Source organism: Sinocyclocheilus rhinocerous, unplaced genomic scaffold, assembly GCF_001515625.1.
Source record: "Sinocyclocheilus rhinocerous isolate Xijiao unplaced genomic scaffold, SAMN03320098_v1.1 scaffold2184, whole genome shotgun sequence".
NCBI lineage: Eukaryota > Metazoa > Chordata > Actinopteri > Cypriniformes > Cyprinidae > Sinocyclocheilus > Sinocyclocheilus rhinocerous.
In genome coordinates this window covers 199315-217881 of record NW_015635537.1, presented here as the reverse complement: position 1 = coordinate 217881, position 18567 = coordinate 199315, and the positions used below count along the sequence as shown (strand labels likewise).

Here is an 18567-nt window from a genome sequence, read left to right as displayed (position 1 = left end):
GTGAGCAGCAGCTCATTTGCATTTAAAGAGACAGGCCCGAAAAACAGTGTGTTTCTGCTTTCACTCAAAATAGGCATTTTCAAAATGATATAATAAATGATCTGTGGAGTATTTTAAGCTGAAATTTCACAGACACATTCTGGGGACACCAGAGACTTATATTACATATTGTAAAAAGGGGCATAATATGTCTCCTTTAAATACGGGGACGATTCCGTATTATACAGAATGGTTGGCAACCCTATTTAAAATGCAAAAGAGGATTGTCTCAGGTACCCCCTAGTGTTCTGGGCCCTGGACTGCAGCCCATGTTGCCCATTAGGATAACGCGGCCCTGATTGAAGTATACAGGCACATATGCTTGAAGTCTGAAATGTGCATAAATGTACATAAATATTTCAATAATTAATCAACACATTCGCATATTCACAGTTGTCAACATGTTCATTGACATGTCGGTTAATGATCATGTGACCATCTTTTTTAGTATGGGTTACATTTTGAATGATAAAGGCCTTTTCAGATCCATGTTTCCTGTGCATTAATTAAATATGTGTGTGTGCGTGTGCGTGTGCGTGTGCATGTGCTACAGCAGCACACTGGTCAAGAGGTGAAGTGGGTGGATGGTGGGAGGCCGCTGCTCAAAGTCTCCACACAGCTGGTGTCCACTGTATACACACAGGTATGAAGTGTCCACCTGCACATCTCAGATCAGAATTTTTACATAGTAATCAGATACAAAATGTGATATGGAGCATTAATGCTTATTATTTAACTGTTCTTTCTCATCAGGATCAACATCTGCATAACTTCTTTCATCACTGCCAGAGTATTGAATCCACAGGCCAGTCAGGAGGAGAACTGATCAAATACCTGAAGGTACTTGCTGTTTGTCCTTCCTGAGGATGTTTGAGGCCTGGAGGTGTTTGTTCAGTTCAGTGTGCATTAGCAGGCGTTTCTCACCCATCTCATCCTGAGATCACAGATCTGTCTCTCTCATCCACTATAGAGTCTGCATGCCATGGAGGCTCATGTGATGGTGAAGTTCCTCCCCACCATACTGAACCAGCTGTTTCGTGTGCTCACCGTCTCCGGTCAGGATGATGTTGCTGTGAACGTCACCAGGTCTGTTCTGAGCAGCTTTCACCTGCTGTAGTGTGTCTGTAAAGGCCCGTTCACACCAAGCATGATAACTATAAAGATAACGATAAAGATATAGTTCTAAAAATCGTTCTCAATATTAAAGAATAGCAGAGTCCACACCACAGCTATAACGATAAAGGCACAGAGAAACGATATCGTTGGAATCATTTTCAGAACGATTTTTTCCAACTGATGAACGATACAAACGTTGACAGCCAATCAGAATCAATCCTGCTATAACGAGCTCAAGAATTTAAAGCGGCAGACGCATGTGCACTTATAATAAACAGACGATATCGTTCGCTGGTGTGGATGCTAATATCGTTATCTTTATAGTTATCGTTCTTGGTGTGAACGGGGCTTTACAGTGTTATTTTAGTATGGTTAATATACTATAATATTTTTTATTAATACTTTGTATTAATTTTTCTTTGAATATTTTCAATTTTCATCGTTTTATTTTTAGTAATTGTATGTGCTTTCCTGTTTGTTTTTTGTATAATATGTTTATAATACGTATAATATGTTTTTTAATATAAATTTAGGTTTAATTTATTTTTATTTCAGTTTTAGTTTTATTGTTTTTAATTTATTTACAGTTAGTAATTTTATTGTTACACCTTAAACATATTTTGTTTGTTTGCCAATACAACATCTCTAATTTTCATTTAGTTTAAGTTTTTCCATCTAATATTTTTATTTTGTCTTACATTTTGTCTCTTCTCTCGTCAGGGTGATGATTCATGTCGTGGCTCAGTGTCATGAGGAGGGTCTGGAGCATCACCTGCGTTCTTATGTAAAGGTGAGCTGCATCATTATACGTGATGTAAAACAAGTCATTTTGATTATAACCCTGTGTAATCAACATTCTTGTTTTCTTGTGTTTTTGAGTAGTACGTTTTGAAGGCTGAGACTAACTTAACCAATGGTAAAACTGTCCATGAGGACCTGGCAAAAGCCATGACCACCATCCTGAAACCCTCGACGGACTTCCTCACCAGCAACAAACTGCTGAAGGTACAACCAGCGAATCAGATTCAACATCCCTCACAATAAAGAAGTAGACTTCAAGTTTGTTTTATGAACTAAACTTAAGTTCAAGTATATTTTTTAGGTTTACATTGTGTAGTAAGTATACTCAAATCAGTGTACTAGTAGTATACTTGTAAGTGTACTATTTCAAAACTTTCTAGGTATAAATTGGCCCACTTTTTAGTTCAGAAAAGTATACTTTTAAGTGTACTTAAAGTGTAGCTGTGGTAACTTTACATCTGTTTTTCTTCCTATTGCAACTATACTGTGAACTATACTACAAGTGGTACTCTTTGTTTAATAGCTAAGTACTTCTAGCTGTCTTTTGAGTTTATGAAAGTACACTGTATAGTACAGTTGAATAGGTTTTATATTGAAAATATATCTGCTTTTGCAAAAAAAAAAAAACTTTTAATAGTATAAAAGACATACTTTTAATGAATTTTAATTTTGTACGTTACCTGTATTTTTTAGTTATTATTACTTAATCAAAACAACCCAACTGCAGTTTGATTGATATTACTTTGGAATGCACAATTTAAAATTCTTTATGAAAATTCATAAAAACTGTTTTTGCAAATGAACTCTTGGTATATTCTCTTTCTCCTCTAGTACTCCTGGTATTTCTTTGAGGTTTTAGTCAAGTCTATGGCTCAGTACCTGATTGAGACGGGCAAGGCCAAGGTGAGGATGGGCAACGTCATCGCATGTTCTTTTATGGGCAAACACCACGTGTGTTCTCACACTAAAATCTAGTTTATTTCTGAACTACTTCATATGGTCATGTCTATAATCACAACATACAAAAACCGGATGTTATTTTCATGGCAGTTGTAAGATAAACCCGTTTATATTGAAAATATATCTGCTTTTGCAAAAAAAAAAAAACTTTTAATAGTATAAAAGACATACTTTTAATGAATTTTAATTTTGTACGTTACCTGTATTTTTTAGTTATTATTACTTAATCAAAACAACCCAACTGCAGTTTGATTGATATTACTTTGGAATGCACAATTTAAAATTCTTTATGAAAATTCATAAAAACTGTTTTTGCAAATGAACTCTTGGTATATTCTCTTTCTCCTCTAGTACTCCTGGTATTTCTTTGAGGTTTTAGTCAAGTCTATGGCTCAGTACCTGATTGAGACGGGCAAGGCCAAGGTGAGGATGGGCAACGTCATCGCATGTTCTTTTATGGGCAAACACCACTTGTGTTCTCACACTAAAATCTAGTTTATTTCTGAACTTCTTCATATGGTCATGTCTATAATCACAACAAACAAAAACCGGATGTTATTTTCATGGCAGTTGTAAGATAAACCCGTGATTTAACCCCTGCCGTGTCCTTTAGGTGTCTAGGAACCAGCGTTTCTCAGCTTCATTCTATCACTCCGTGGAGACCTTAGTGACAATGCTGATGCCTCATATAACACAGAAATACAAAGACAACCTGGACGCGACACGAAACGCCAATCACAGCCTTGCTGTCTTCATCAAGGTGAGCCGAGCTGCTGGTCTCCTTTCATGTTGCTGGAAGACATCAAGCATCAAATCTTCCCTATTGAAAAATAAAATACTAAAATGTATTTAAAATACATTTATTTTGTACTAAGTATACTACAAACACATTTAGATATCTATGTGCTTAATAAAAATACCCTGCAATTGTTCTTTTAGTATACTAAACTGGTATACTTAAAGTCTGCTAAATTGGAACAACTAGTTTTGTACTTAATGCACTTTATTTGTGCGGAAGCAGTGCTGAAGTCCAACTAAAGATGAACTGAAGTATATTTGATTGTGCTAAAGTGGAACTATTGCAAGTATACTTCAGGTACACTTTAAATATGTTGCATTTAAAGACTGATATTATACAGAGATCGTGCAATCCTTATTCATATTGATATTAAAGCACATTTTAGACTTAATATTAAGAAATATGCATTGTGCAATAAAGAATAAAAACATAACGTTTAATTATAATTAAAGTGATATGTCTATAAATATGTAAATTGATTTGAAGTATACTTAGTATAAAATAAATGTATTTTAAATAAATTATGGCATAGGTTTTTTTTTGTTTGTTTGTTTTTTTAGTTAGAAATCAAGTACAATATTCCTTTTGGTTAGATTTTATTTGTACAGTAGTTCAACAAAACTATTTGTGATATATTCCAGCAAAACGTACTTTATCAATAGCAGCTTACTTCTGAATTTGGTTCACATCAACCACAAACCAAATTACACTTCTCACAAAAGCACTGAAGTGTGTTTATGTGAAGCGCTCAACAGTCCAGATTTCACAACCTTATGATAAAATGAACGTGGATCTGCAATAACCCAGTAACCCTAAGAGACTGCTTACAATCTCAGAGTAACAAGTTGTACATTTAAGGCAGTGTTATTTTTCCATTTTAATTTTTCATAATTTTATGTTCTTTTGTCATTTGTATTAATTTATGTTGTTATATATTACTATTTAGCTTCATTTTTTCTTTAGTTTTGGTTTTAGTCATAAGTAACAACACTGGTTTAAAGGCAAAAAAGACACATCAGGTGTCTTGAATCAGTCAGTAAACTCAACCATTGTTTGTTTTCACCAGCGCTGTTTTACCTTCATGGACAGAGGGTTTGTCTTCAAGCAGATCAACAACTACATCAACTGCTTCATGCCCGGAGACGCAAAAGTAAAGTGCTTCTGCTTTTATATCTCCATTTACACCCATATAGGATTTTTCTTTTTTTCAAATATATATATTCCATCTTCTATAATTTGCCATGATGCAGTCTGATGCCTGTCTCTCTGTTTCTTCCTCACTCAGACGCTGTATGAGTTTAAGTTTGAGTTTCTGAAGGTGGTCTGTAATCATGAGCACTACGTTCCTCTCAATCTGCCCATGCCGTTCGGGAAGGGCCGAATCCAGCGCTTTCAAGGTAATCAGTCATTAAAGAGAAGAGCAGAAACACACAATAGTCAAAGACCTTGTTGAATATTGATTGAATGGGACTGAATCGAAGGCTGATATGAGTTTTTAACATAATTAGTATATTTTATTATGGCCTTCAAAATAGCTGTCTTCCTATAATCCAGTGGTTCTCCACCAGGAGCTTTCAGCAAACATCTAAGGGGGCCTCAAGATGACCTAAATGATTTAAAATAAGACAGAAGGAGCATTAAAATAAGCAAAAACAACTACAAATCAAGATTTCTTATTTACATTTTTTTCCAAGATCTTGAAAACTCTAAATATGTGATATATAATATTAAATTAGACTAGACAGTCTATCACATATTGTCTGATTTCTGGACTTGAAAATGTAATTATTAGTTATTTTAAAATCTTATATTTTATTTGGGACCTTTGAGTCAAACAGGTTGAGAACCACTGCTCTTTTATAATATATTTATAATAATTAATAAAGTTTCCAAAAAGTAGTCTATACTTCAACTGCATATTCCAAGACTGAAATGTAGTCACATTCAGTTAAATGCGTCATAGTCATGCAAGTGTGAAAAACAATTTAATTTGTTTATTTTTTGTGCACATGATCTAAATCAAGGGTCTTCAACTAAAATTGCTTGAGGTCCAGTAATGAACCCTCCTCACCAGCCGAGGTCCAATTATATAGCCTACCTAAAAACATGAATTGATGGCTTTTGCCAGACCATGGTATCTGCACGATATTTAAGCTTCAATTTAAGACTTTTAATGACCTTTTTAAGACCTGCACAAATTAAAAATGACTGTAAAAAAACATGATTTAGAGATACAGGTTTTCTCAAAAACAAAAAGTTTTATGAAATGATAAACTTGAAAATTGAGTCAAAAGTATTAATAATTATATTAATCTAAACAATTATTATCAATCATTATATTAATTAAATAACATGTAAATATATTGTACTGTCTTAATTGCTTACCTTTTTATAATACATTATCTTCTTGTCGATCCACCAGTTCACATTTACAACTCTGCGTGTTTGCTGCGTAAAAACATGGGCTGATTTTCGCAGTGGTCTGAACTGTAGCGGGCTGATTGTAAATGCACAGTTATTCTCTGCCAGCAGGTGGCGCTTTAGGAACAGCAGAAATAAAGCGGTTTCTCCGGAAACGGCAGTACACAAAGCAGCGCAGCAGCACAATTCTTGTCTTTCTGTCCCCAAATTTAAGACCTCCTGAAATCATAATTAAAACGTTCTTGTACCATTTAAGACTTCTTAAGTACACGTCAACGTTCCTAATTGTTTTTTACATCTGTCTGTGCGCCACTCTCTTCTCTCTTCACGGCACTCAAGCCTGCACCCAAACTGCTCTATTGATATAAATTTGATTCTATAAGAAATTAGCGTTTGGCATTTATTTATTTCATTATGTCAAAAGCCTTCACGGATTTGGACCGGAGTCCACCTGCTGGCGACCCCTGCTCTAAATGATGACAGAAGACTATTCCAATATAATTCCTGTTTCTATAGTTATAATGCCTGTTGTTTCCATTCCTATTGTTCAGGAATGATGTTTTGTATTTTCATTTCTGAGCTCACATCCTTGTCTCTGTGTCTCTGTCAGATCTTCAGCTGGACTACTCTTTAACGGATGATTTCTGTAAGCATCACTTCCTGGTGGGGCTGTTGCTAAGGGAGGTGGGCGGAGCTGTGCAGGAGTGCAGAGACATCCGTCAGATCGCTGTACAGGTGCTGAAGAACCTGATGATCAAACACGCCTTTGACGATCGTTACTCCTCCAAGGTGAATGAGCACCGTAGTGTGTCACGAGCACGTGTGCTAAGAACACGGCTTTGAATATATTAACTATAAAGCGTGTGTTTTGTATGTTTTTCAGGGTCAGCAGGCTCGCTTGGCTACGCTTTACCTGCCTCTTTTCAGTCTGCTGCTGGAAAACGTCCACAGGCTCAACATCAAATATGTGCCGCCTGTCACCAACCAGACTAACATTGTAAGACTGACACCTAGTGTTTGCTTCAGGCTGTGCAGCCATACAGATGCAGGTTTAAAGGGATAGTTTACCGAAAATGACAATTCAGTCATAATTGACTTACCCTTATGTCATTCCAAACCTAGTGTAGTTTTTTCTATAGAACGCCAAAGATATTTTTTTGAAAATGTCAGTATTTTTGTCCATACAATGAAAGTCAGTAAGGTTCAATGTTGCTTAGGACACCTTTGTCTTTCATTTTATGAAAACAGTGACATTCTTCAAAATTTCTCCTTGTGTGTTTCTTCTTGTGTGTGTTACAGTGTCAGAGCATTTCATTTATTGGATGACATTTCTATTTTTATTAGAACTGAGAATTTGCCCTGATTTGACATTTGATTAAATTCTGATTTAAAGGGTCTCGATTCGTTTAGATTTTGATTTGATTCTCTGTTATTAAGAATATTCCACTGAAATCATTGATAATAACTGATATTAATAAGAAATATTTCTTGAGGAGCAAGTCAGCATGATTTCTGAAGGATCGTGTGACACTGAAGACTGGAGTAATGATGCTAAAAATTCAGCTTCACAGGAATCACAGGAATAAATGACATTTTAAAATATATTAAAATAGAAAACTGTTATTTTAGATATTAATAACATTTTTAAATATAGACTTATACTTTTTACAGTGTATTTGATCAAATAAATGCAGCCTCGGTGAGCATAAGAGACTTTTTTCAAAAACAATTTTACTGTCCCCAAACTTCACACATCCATTGAATAAATCTTGAGATGTATCAATATTATATGCATCAATAATTAATATCAGTATCAGATTGCTTGAATTATTTTGATCAGAAAACAATGTAGTTGCAAGTGTAGTTCTCAAAAGTAAAAAAGACATGAACATATACTAACATGCTAACAAAATGTGTAGTAAAATACAAATTGCAGTACAACGAGTCACCAAAATATAGTGGGTTAACAGGTTGCTCTTTAAACCAACTTCTGTTTGTATTGTTTCAGAATGGCCGTGATGATCATGTCATGATGACACCTACAAAAAATATGGCCAGTCCAGTGGACAGCAGCCTGCATAAAGAGGTCTTTGGAGTGATTTCAGGAACAGGTGAGACACAGCGTCCTAACCAGCCACTATCTGACAGTTTTACAGAAACAAGCTCTTCGTTTGTCCCCATTGAAATGCCTTTTGACTATTATTTCCTATGTCAGGCCTTAAAGAGTTAAAATAATTCTGTTCAGATTATTGTTCTAAGAGAAATATCGTTTGAGAGTGATTGTGTCCAGTGTATTGATGTGTTTTGTGTTTGTCAGTCTCTCCTCACACTCCGACCGTGAGCTCTGTACGGCACACTGACTCACGCAGCTCTCTTATTGGCACGGACTCTGCAAACGGCCTATCAGAGCGCAGCATTGACAAGCCACACCCCCTAGACAAGGTACTGCTCGCATGACCTGATTGTCATTTTTGTGTACATTATTTATGATGGACTGTTATCATGTTTTATGTTAGCCGCAGTGTGTGTGCGTGTGTAGGGTTGTATGTTTATCCCAGTAGTGTGTGTGTGGGTGTGCTAACCTGTGGTTGTGTGTCTCCTGCTGTCGCTGCGTTCAGCGGGAACGTTTCACTCGCCGTCACTCTGCCAGCGTGCTGCGTTTCTTTACTGTCTCAGAGGAGTCGCCGCTCTCTGCACGTCTCAAATGCCAGACCATGGACTTCTCTCTGCTGTCTGCACCGTCTGAGCAACACACACACCCTACACAAGTATTACATCAGCGCTGACCTCTGACCCCCGCCCTGCAGCCCTGCTATTACCACTCACCTCTGACCTCTTACCCTACACGGTCCCAGTCTGGTGTTCCTGTGTGTGCATGTGGCTTTACTGATCCTCTGTTCCCTTAGCTAGAAGATAATGATTGACTGTCTTAAAGGGGTCATATTGCATTTTGTTTTCCCTGAGGGTCACTTGTACAAGGGATAGTTCACCCCAAAATCATAATTTACTCACCCTCGAGTAGTTCCAAGCTTGTATGAGTTTCATTCTTCTGTTGAACATAAAAGAAGATATTTTGAAGGATGTTTTTAATCAAGCAGTTGTCGGTAGCCATTGACTTCCATAGTATGAAAGTCAATGGCCACCGCCAACTGTTTGTTTACCAACATTCTTCAAAATATCTTCTTTTGTGTTCAACAGAGGGCAGGCTGTTTTTTTGCAGCTGTACCTTTAAGACTTTGATATGTAAATTATCTTTCATTTTTTGTGAATGTATTAAAAATTATTTTGATTTTTGAAAATTATTTTAACATTAGTTTTACATCCCTGTTTTATAACATTATTATTTTTCACTCACACCTAGCTTTAAAACTCCTGCTCAAATGGACATAGCTGCCCTCAGAATACTAAGACAGTCTGCTGCATTGTTTTCTTTTTGTTTTGTTTTTTTCATACATGCACTTCTGGACAGGAACAATAACACTTGTAATGAATTATGGGTTTATTACAGAAAGAAAACCTGATTCATCAGTGATCAGTTTATATTCAAATTCAGATCATTCAGCTTCAGTTCTGTGAGTTTATTATGTCATTGAAAATTAATGTAGTTTGTGAAATTAGTTCTATGTTTTACAGCGTTATGACATCATTTCAAGGAAATGTATGTTATTTGTTATATTCCATATGTGTTTGATTATTAAATCAGGTTTATAACAGGTGTTAACAGTGATTAAGGACGGGGTTGGGTGGAGTTGCTATAAACCAATTAAGCTCATTTGCTTAGAGAGAATAACGACCCTGTCCACATCCTGTCAATCACTGTGTCACACCCCCCACCACACAACACACTACACCACATCCACCATTTGGGGCGCTATAGGGCCCCCTGCACCTGCCCACCACAGCCCTGCAGGGGGCCCCAGAGTCATTCAGAACCTCAGCGACTCAAGATCAAAGATTGTTTCTTCAGTAGAACACAAATGGAGATTTTTTTTAACTCAAACCGTTGCAACAAAACGGCAATGTCCGAACTGTCCTGAGCGTGTCCTGAGCACGTTCTCAACAGCCGGCGCGTAAAAGCACGAAGAAGAAGAAGACGCGTCACGCGCCGGCTGTCGAGGACGCGGTCAGGACAGTTCGGACATTGCAGTGAATCAGAGGTAAAAAAACGATATAAATACTGTTCAGTTTCTTGCACACACGGATCGTTTTGTGTCTTTACACATCAATGTATCGTCACGAGCCGCAGGGTTTAATTTGGTTTTGTTTGTGTATGTTTTTTTTAACTCTCAAAGCCGTGATTCACATTGTTTCTTCAGTAGAACACAAACGAAGATTTTTAACTCAAACCGTTGCAGTCTGTCAGTCATTTTAGTGTCAGGGTTTAATTTGGTTTTGTTTGTGTATGTTTTTTTTAACTCTCAAAGCCGTGATTCACATTCACTTCCATTATAAGACTGACAGACTGCAACGGTTTGAGTTAAAAAACTCTTCGTTTGTGTTCTACTGAAGAAACAAAGTCACCTACATCTTGGATGCCCTGGGGGTAAGCAGATAAACATCACATTTTCATTTTTGGGGGAACTATCCCTTTAAAAAGACTAAAGCTGAGAAATGTTAAATCATTCACAATTTTTGATTCTACTCACAGTCTTAGTGTTAAAGAAATAAATGGATATATAATTGCATGTGGAAAAACTTACATTTCCATAGAAAAATTTAGAGTTCCATATATACAGAATGTACTTTTTTCCCCTGCATTTTAATTGCAGTCACACCAGAACACATTCTGTTATCCTGTCGTTATCTAAGTCAGCCAGGTGCATTAGTTGCACATTATTTAGATATGGATGTTGAATAAAATAGCTTTACGGTGACTAAATATTTAGATTATTTTTTCATAAATGGTCTTTTGGACTGGAGTTTTGCAAGTTTGACTCTGTTTAAGTAATATATCTAACTCTGTGTCATGATATGGCCTTTTTAAGATATCTTCCAGTGGAGAGCAGACATTTCTGTCAGCACGTCTGTATTTTGTAGACGTAACAGGGCAGATCTTGTGCCTAAATCCACAGCTGATGCTTCCAGTCACAGGAGAGTCAGTAAATCTGTTGACTGCAGGAATGCTGTGGCGCACTGAATGATCTCTCTTTGATATTGTTTCCTTTTGTTGCATTTCAATTAGTACAAAAACAGTCCTTCAGTCTCCATCTGTGTAGCCACATAATAAAGTTAAGTGAATAATCAGATGCAGTATTTTGTGGGTTTCATAGTTTCCACACCCTGCTGTCTCAGTGAGGATCTGCTGGCAGGGGAACATGGGAAATATTCTGACCAGTGCTGTGCTATGGTAGATACATTAGCATGTTAGTGTAGGCCAGTGTGTGTGTGTGTGTGTGTGTGAGCTGCGCTTCTCCCTGTCTCGTCTGTGACATCCTTTAGGGAAAGAGCTGTGAATGGCCGTTTTGAGTGTGTGCAGTGCATTACTGCTACTATATCATTGTCCTTTTTTGTTTGTACAAACATGGCATTTATCAAAGTGTGCATGTGATTTGAGGTGGATGTGTGTGTTATTAAATGTGCATGTGTGAGTGAGTGCTTATAATTGCCTGAGTGTGTATTTACAGTTGCCCCAAAAAGTATTTGGACACTTAAGCAACACTTCAGTAGATCAAACCAAATATAATTTAATTTAAAGTGATAGCGCAAAAAAAGCTAAAAATAAAAATATTTTTAAAAATCGGTTAATTAAAATATAACTGAAATAAAATATTATATATTACATGAAAATTAAACTTGAAAAACTTGAAAATGAAATCATTTAATGAAAATAAAATGAAATTTAAAAAAATTCAAGTGGAAGTGCTACAGTTACTATAACTGAAAAAAAGTAAACCTAAATACAAAAAAAACTAAAACATTTAAAAATCACATAACAAACTTACTAAAGTGAAAATTAAAACTGAAAATGTAAAACTAAAAGCTAATTCAAAATATTAGAAAATATAAATAGTACAAAAATAATACCGGATAACACTGGTATTGTTATATTATTTTAATATATTGCAAAGATCTCCAGACAAGTGTGACTTAAGTTTCCAGAAGTGTCAATGGTTTTGTGGTCTGTGAATGTCTGATCTTGTTTTCTCTGTCTCAGTGTCATGTCACTGGGGTTCTGGGCAGCTCTTTGCTCCGCTGTGATAAACTGGACCAATCTGAAGTGAAGAACATATTAATGTGCTTTCTGCACGTGTTAAAGAGCATGTCTGAAGGTACACACACACAACTGAGATTATATTAGCCTGCTTCATTGTAGTTGTCTGTTGTTTGACCGATGCATTTTCTGCGTGTTAGATGCTCTGTTCAACTACTGGAATAAAGCTTCACCCACAGACCTGATGAACTTTTTCAGTCTGCTAGAGTAAGTGCTGCACTTCACACCTGCACCTCCACAACACACACACACACACACTCCTGGCTCATCATTCATTTCTCATCTGATTTCAGGGTGTGTCTTCATCAGTTCAGATACATGGGAAAGAGACACATTGCAAGGTAATGTCTTTATTTCTTTGTTTTTTTTACGAACACATTTATTAATTTTGCACATATTTATAATAGTAGAATATAAATATGTCATGAATAATATATAGAAATATAGGTAGCACTTTACAATGAGGTCCTAAAACGACTACATTTAAATGAGCAATATATCTGCTTCAGTGTTTATTAATCTTTGCATTAATGTTGGTTAATAAAAATACAACTGTTCGTTTTAGCTCAGGTCCATTAAATAATATTAACAGATACTTTTGATGTTAATCATGTTTTTGTGAATGTTGAAATTAACTAAGATTAATAAATGCTCTAGGAGTGTTCAAGTTCATGTCAAATTGTAGTTAAATAATGTTAACAAATTAAACCCTATTGTATAGTACCCCAATGTATAATTTTATAAAAATAAATAATATATAAATAATGTTTCATAATAGTATTTTTTGACTAAGTAACCAGAAATGTGTTCAGAAAACTGGTGAGTTAAGCACCACTAAATATATGTTTCTGCTATTGGCCAACATGTTTTATTGATACCAACAGCAGTTAATAACAAACTCATATCAGACAACCACTAATAATTATGACAGAAGATTTATTTTTGTCAGTGAGTGTTTAATGAGCTCATAATAGAAGCTTCTGAAGTTCCTGTTACATTTGACTCTGTCATCAGGACTCTGGAGGAGTCAGGGCCGGTGGTTCACGAGCGCCGCTCTCAGACTCTTCCTGTGTCCCGCAGCAGGACAGGAGCTCTACATATGAGACTGCAGCAGCTCAACAGCCTGGACAACTCCTACACCTACAACCACAGTGAGACAACACACAAATCCAGCTATTACATCTGCAGCTCTCTTTAGTCTTGGAAAAAAAGACAAGAAATGAAAGCTTCCTTCTGTTTTAATATTTAATGTTGAAAGAAATGGACTTAATTTATGAGATCAAATGAAATAACGTTTTTTTTAGAGAAAATTTATGAAAATTAGCCAAAAATGTGTTCAGCCTCAGGCCATCCAAGATGTAGATGAGTTTGTTGCTTCATCAGAACAGATTTGGAGTCCAAACAGCTGATAACAACATCACAATAATCCACACCACTCCAGTTCATCAATTAACATCTTGTGAAGTGAAAAGTGTTGTAATAAAGCTTTGTAATAAACAAATCCATCATTAGGACATATTTCTGGCTAAAATATGAGTCCATAATAACACTTCCTCTAGTGAAAAACTTAATCCCCCGTTGTTTTATCACATTACAATCCACTGTCATATTTGTTTAGAGCTGTTTTCACTCTAGACAGTGCTTGATCTGAGCATATTTATCTAGATGAGACGAGACGACTTTTCCACTGGAGAAAGCAATATTATGGATAAAGTATTTTAGCCGGAAGCAATGGTTTGAACTTACTTATACATATTAATGATGGATTTGTTTATTACAAACACACAACTTTTCACTTCACAAGATGTTAACTGATGGACTGGAGTGGTGTGGATTACTTGTGGATTATTGTGGTGTTTTTATCAGCTGGACTCTCAATCTGACGGCACCCATTCACTGCAGAGCATCCATTGGATGAGCAAGTGATGTAATGCTACATTTACATTTTACATTTATTCATTTAGCAGACACTTTTATCCAAAGTGACTTACAATTGGGGAATATATCAAGCGATTCATCTTAAAGAGGCAAATAGACAGGAAATGCTCGTAATACCAAGTTTCAAGCATTGTTCAAATAAGTACAAGCTACACAGGGAAAGATTAAAGAAAAGAGAAAACAAAGTTTTTTTTTTGTAGGATGAAGTCAAATAGTGACGAAAAAGATGAGTTTTCAGCTGTCGCTTGAAAATTGTCAGGGAATCATTCCGGATGGGGGTTGGAAGATCATTCCACCAGCCAGGAATGGTGAACGAGAATGTTCTGGAAAGTGATTTTGAGCCTCTCTGTGATGGTACCACGAGGCGTCGCTCACTAGCGGATCTCAGACTTCTGGAGGGGATGTAGATTCGTAGTAGTGATTGGAAGTAGGCGGGTGCTGAGTCTGTGGCTGTTCTATATGCAAGCATCAATGTCTTGAACTTGATTCGAGCCGCAACCGGTAGCCAGTGCAAGGAGATAAGGAGAGGTGTAACATGGGCTCTTTTGGGCTTGTTGAAGACCAGTCGTGCCGCTGCATTCTGAATCATTTGTAGAGGTTTGATTGTGCTTGATGGAAGTCCAGCCAGAAGAGCATTGCAGTAGTCCAGCCTAGAGATGACAAGGGCCTGGACAAGAAGTTGTGCAGCATGCTCCGTTAGAAAGGGCCTGATCTTTCTGATGTTGTGCAATGCAAACCTGCAAGATCGAGTAGTCTTTGCAATGTGGTCTTTGAAGGTCAGCTGGTCATCAAAGGTTACACCAAGATTTCTGACCGAAGTCGATGGGGTAATTGTAGAAGAACCTAGCTGGATGGTGAAATCATGCTGTAGAGTTGGAGTGGCAGGGAAGACAAGAAGCTCAGTCTTTGCCAGGTTGAGCAGTAGGTGATGTTCTTTCATCCATGCAGAGATGTCCGCCAGGCAGCCTGAGATACGTGTAGCTACCGTTGGATCATCTGGTTGAAATAAAAGATAGAGCTGTGTGTCATCAGCATAGCAATGGTAGGAGAAACCATGTGCCTGTATGATGGCTCCCAGTGATGTAGTGTATATGGAGAAGATGAGAGGTCCAAGAACTGATCCCTGAGGAACCCCAGTGACCAGTTGATGTGCTTTGGATACCGCCCCTCCCCAGGCCACCCTGAAAGACCTACCAGTGAGATAGGATTCAAACCAGCGAAGTGGAATCCCTGTGATGCCCAGTGAAGAGAGGGCAGACAGGAGGATCTGATGATTGACAGTGTCAAAAGCAGCAGATAGATCCAGCAGGCATTGTTCAAATAAGTACAAGCTAGAAAAGGGAAGGAATAAATAAATTCCTTTTATACATTTTTGTTTTTTTTAAAGATGAAGTCAAGTAGCGACGAAAAAGATGAGTTTTCAGCTGTCGCTTGAAAATTGTCAGGGAATCATTCCGGATGGGGGTTGGAAGATCATTCCACCAGCCAGGAACGGTGAACGAAAATGTTCTGGAAAGTGATTTTGAGCCTCTATGTGATGGCACCACGAGGCGTCACTCACTAGCGGATCTTAGACTTCTGGAGGGGATGTAGATTCATAATAGTGAGTGGAAGTAGGCGGGTGCTGATCCTGTGGATGTTCTATATGCAAGCATCAGTGTCTTGAACTTGAAGAGAGATAAAGAGAGGTGTGACGTGGGACCTTTTGGGCTCGTTGAAGACCAGTCGTGCCGCTGCATTCTGAATCATTTGTAGAGGTTTGATTGTGCTTGATGGAAGTCCAGCCAGAAGAGCATTGCAGTAGTCCAGCCTAGAAATGACAAGGGCCTGGACAAGAAAGAATAAGAACTGATGATTTGGAATCAGCTTTTGCAATCCGCAGGGCTTCAGTGACTGACAGTAGCGCAGTCTCAGTTGAATGGCCACTTCTGAAGCCTGACTGGATAGGATCCAGTTGGTTGTTCTGTGAAAGAAATAATGATACCTGGTTAAAAACAACTCGTTCGAGTGTTTTCACTATGAAAGGAAGGAGAGAGACAGGTCTGTAGCTATCTATAAATGAAGTGTTTAATGTAGGTTTTTTGAGCAGTGTGGTTACCCGAGCCTGCTTGAATGCAGTGGGGAAAGATGCTAGATTTCTCCAAATCTGTTCTGATGAAGAAACAAACTCATCTCTAATCATTTCTTTAAGACAAATTTAATAGAATTTATAGGCAAACCTCAATAAATTCAAATGTTAACAGCATTAAATCTATTGACAGCCATACAACATTCTCATTTGTTTACCTCACAGCACAGAGCAGCTCTCAGATCAGCTGTTATAAGACCCTTCCAAATTTGTGTGTGTGTGTTTGTAGATTACAGTCATTCAGATGCTGATGTGTTGAATCAGTCTCTGTTGGAAGGAAATATTGCCACAGAAGTTTGTCTAACAGTTCTGGACACACTGAGCATCTTCATCATGGGCTTTAAGGTCAGACATCAACCATCATCATAATCATCATCATCACAATCACCTGCAATCATGAGTGGTGTTTGTTCGCTTTATTCCTCACTGATAACAGTGTGTGTGTTTATATGTGTGTTTGCTCTCAGACTCAGCTGAGTTTGGATCACGGCCACAATCCCCTCATGAAGAAAGTCTTTCAGGTTCATCTCTGCTTCCTACAAATCAACCAATCAGAGACGGCCCTCAAACAGGTCTTCACTTCTCTTCGTACTTTCATCTACAAGGTGAGTGGGACAATAGAATAAGCACATAAATCAATGGCTACTAAAAGGACAGTCCATCCAAAAATGAAAAATCTGTCATCATTTACGAGGGCCCTATGAGTTTGTGGAGTGGAAAATACAGATAGAATCCCGTCATAAATTGCATAATTTCACAGAATTTGGCAAATTTTGGATGAATAAATCAAAAGTGGGGTTGTATTTATCAAATTGCAATATGTACTAGTGTCTGTGAAAATTTAACTGTGAAAGACTGATATTTAAATCTGGAGTCTGCATTTCTGCATGTCTCTGTGTGAGTGAGTGTTGCAGTACAATAATATTGTACTTCTACTATACAACATTACGCAATAATAATAATAATAATAATGAAATTATTAAAACCTTTTTTAAAGGAATATTTCAGTGTTTTAATTTAAATTTTTTACAGTAAACTTCTGTTGTTCAGCACTTTGTTTGCCTAAAAATCAAATGAATTGTTGAATTTTTATTTGATAATATTTGAAAAGGTTAAAAGATTATTTAAAAAAAAATTTTTTATTGTTAATGTTTTATGCTTTAATTTGATTACCACCATTGTTGATAATAAATGTGTATTAAATTAAAAATCCAAGTAAATTAAAACATAGAAAATTAGAATTTCTTTAAAAAAACAAATCTTAATGTCAGAATGTTAATAAATTATCAGTTGTTAAAGTTTTATAAATTCAATTTATTAGTCATGCTTTTTGATCTGATTTCATTGAAATCTAGAAAATGTAAAACAGAAAATACAGAATTTGGCAAAAATAAAACAATTTTGGAAAAAAAAAATTAATCCAATTTGTAAAAAAAAAAAAAGAAAAAAAAGAAACGCATTTCATAGGGTTTTAATTTACTTCCCCTCATGTCATTCCAAATGATGAAGATTATGTTCACACTGCTGTTTTCCTGTTTTCTTTCATGTATGTGTCCAGTTTCCATGTACGTTTTTCGAGGGCCGTGCGGATATGTGTGCGTCTTTCTGCTACGAGATTCTGAAGTGCTGTAACTCCAAACTGAGCTCCATCCGCAGCGACGCGGCTCATCTGCTCTACTTCCTGATGAAGAGCAACTTCGACTACACTGGACGCAAATCCTTCGTCCGCACACACCTGCAGGTGGAAAAACACCACGTTTATCACATGACGCTGAAGTCACAGTGCTTGGATGTGTCTGGATTATTTCATCCAGTCTTTACAGATTCGATGACGACAGCATGTGATGATGTCATAGCGACGTCATGTTGTGATTGGTTGTGACTCCTCAGGTGGTGATTGGCGTCAGTCAGCTGATCGCTGATGTCATCGGAATAGGAGGGACAAGGTTCCAGGAGTCGCTGTCAATCATCAACAACTGTGCCAACAGTGACAAAACTATCAAAGTTAGTTCATTTTAAATACACTCACGCAAGCGCTAGATCCTGAAACAAAGATCAGATGTGTCTGATTACAGTGGAAGTGATTTTTGGGGACAGACAACATTGTGTTATGCTTGATTTTTCAAAGAGTTGATTTGTTGGGATATAAAATGT

The 18567-nt window shown here is 36.9% G+C and overlaps 1 protein-coding gene across 1 annotated transcript in view; it reads left to right on the top strand.

Moving 5' to 3' along the window:
• LOC107747233 (dedicator of cytokinesis protein 9-like) overlaps positions 1 to 18567 on the top strand; it is a 106942-nt gene that overhangs the window by 74386 nt on the left and 13989 nt on the right. Inside the window, exons 21-41 of the mRNA XM_016561685.1 lie at positions 593 to 682; positions 793 to 879; positions 1010 to 1125; positions 1876 to 1945; positions 2038 to 2160; positions 2788 to 2859; positions 3530 to 3676; positions 4782 to 4865; positions 5001 to 5112; positions 6747 to 6925; positions 7020 to 7133; positions 8145 to 8247; positions 8454 to 8578; positions 12291 to 12405; positions 12488 to 12554; positions 12641 to 12688; positions 13362 to 13498; positions 16643 to 16758; positions 16881 to 17018; positions 17972 to 18154; positions 18304 to 18417. Coding sequence (XP_016417171.1) covers positions 593 to 682; positions 793 to 879; positions 1010 to 1125; positions 1876 to 1945; positions 2038 to 2160; positions 2788 to 2859; positions 3530 to 3676; positions 4782 to 4865; positions 5001 to 5112; positions 6747 to 6925; positions 7020 to 7133; positions 8145 to 8247; positions 8454 to 8578; positions 12291 to 12405; positions 12488 to 12554; positions 12641 to 12688; positions 13362 to 13498; positions 16643 to 16758; positions 16881 to 17018; positions 17972 to 18154; positions 18304 to 18417 — 2340 coding nt within the window. The remainder of the gene's footprint in view (positions 1 to 592; positions 683 to 792; positions 880 to 1009; positions 1126 to 1875; positions 1946 to 2037; positions 2161 to 2787; positions 2860 to 3529; positions 3677 to 4781; positions 4866 to 5000; positions 5113 to 6746; positions 6926 to 7019; positions 7134 to 8144; positions 8248 to 8453; positions 8579 to 12290; positions 12406 to 12487; positions 12555 to 12640; positions 12689 to 13361; positions 13499 to 16642; positions 16759 to 16880; positions 17019 to 17971; positions 18155 to 18303; positions 18418 to 18567) is intronic.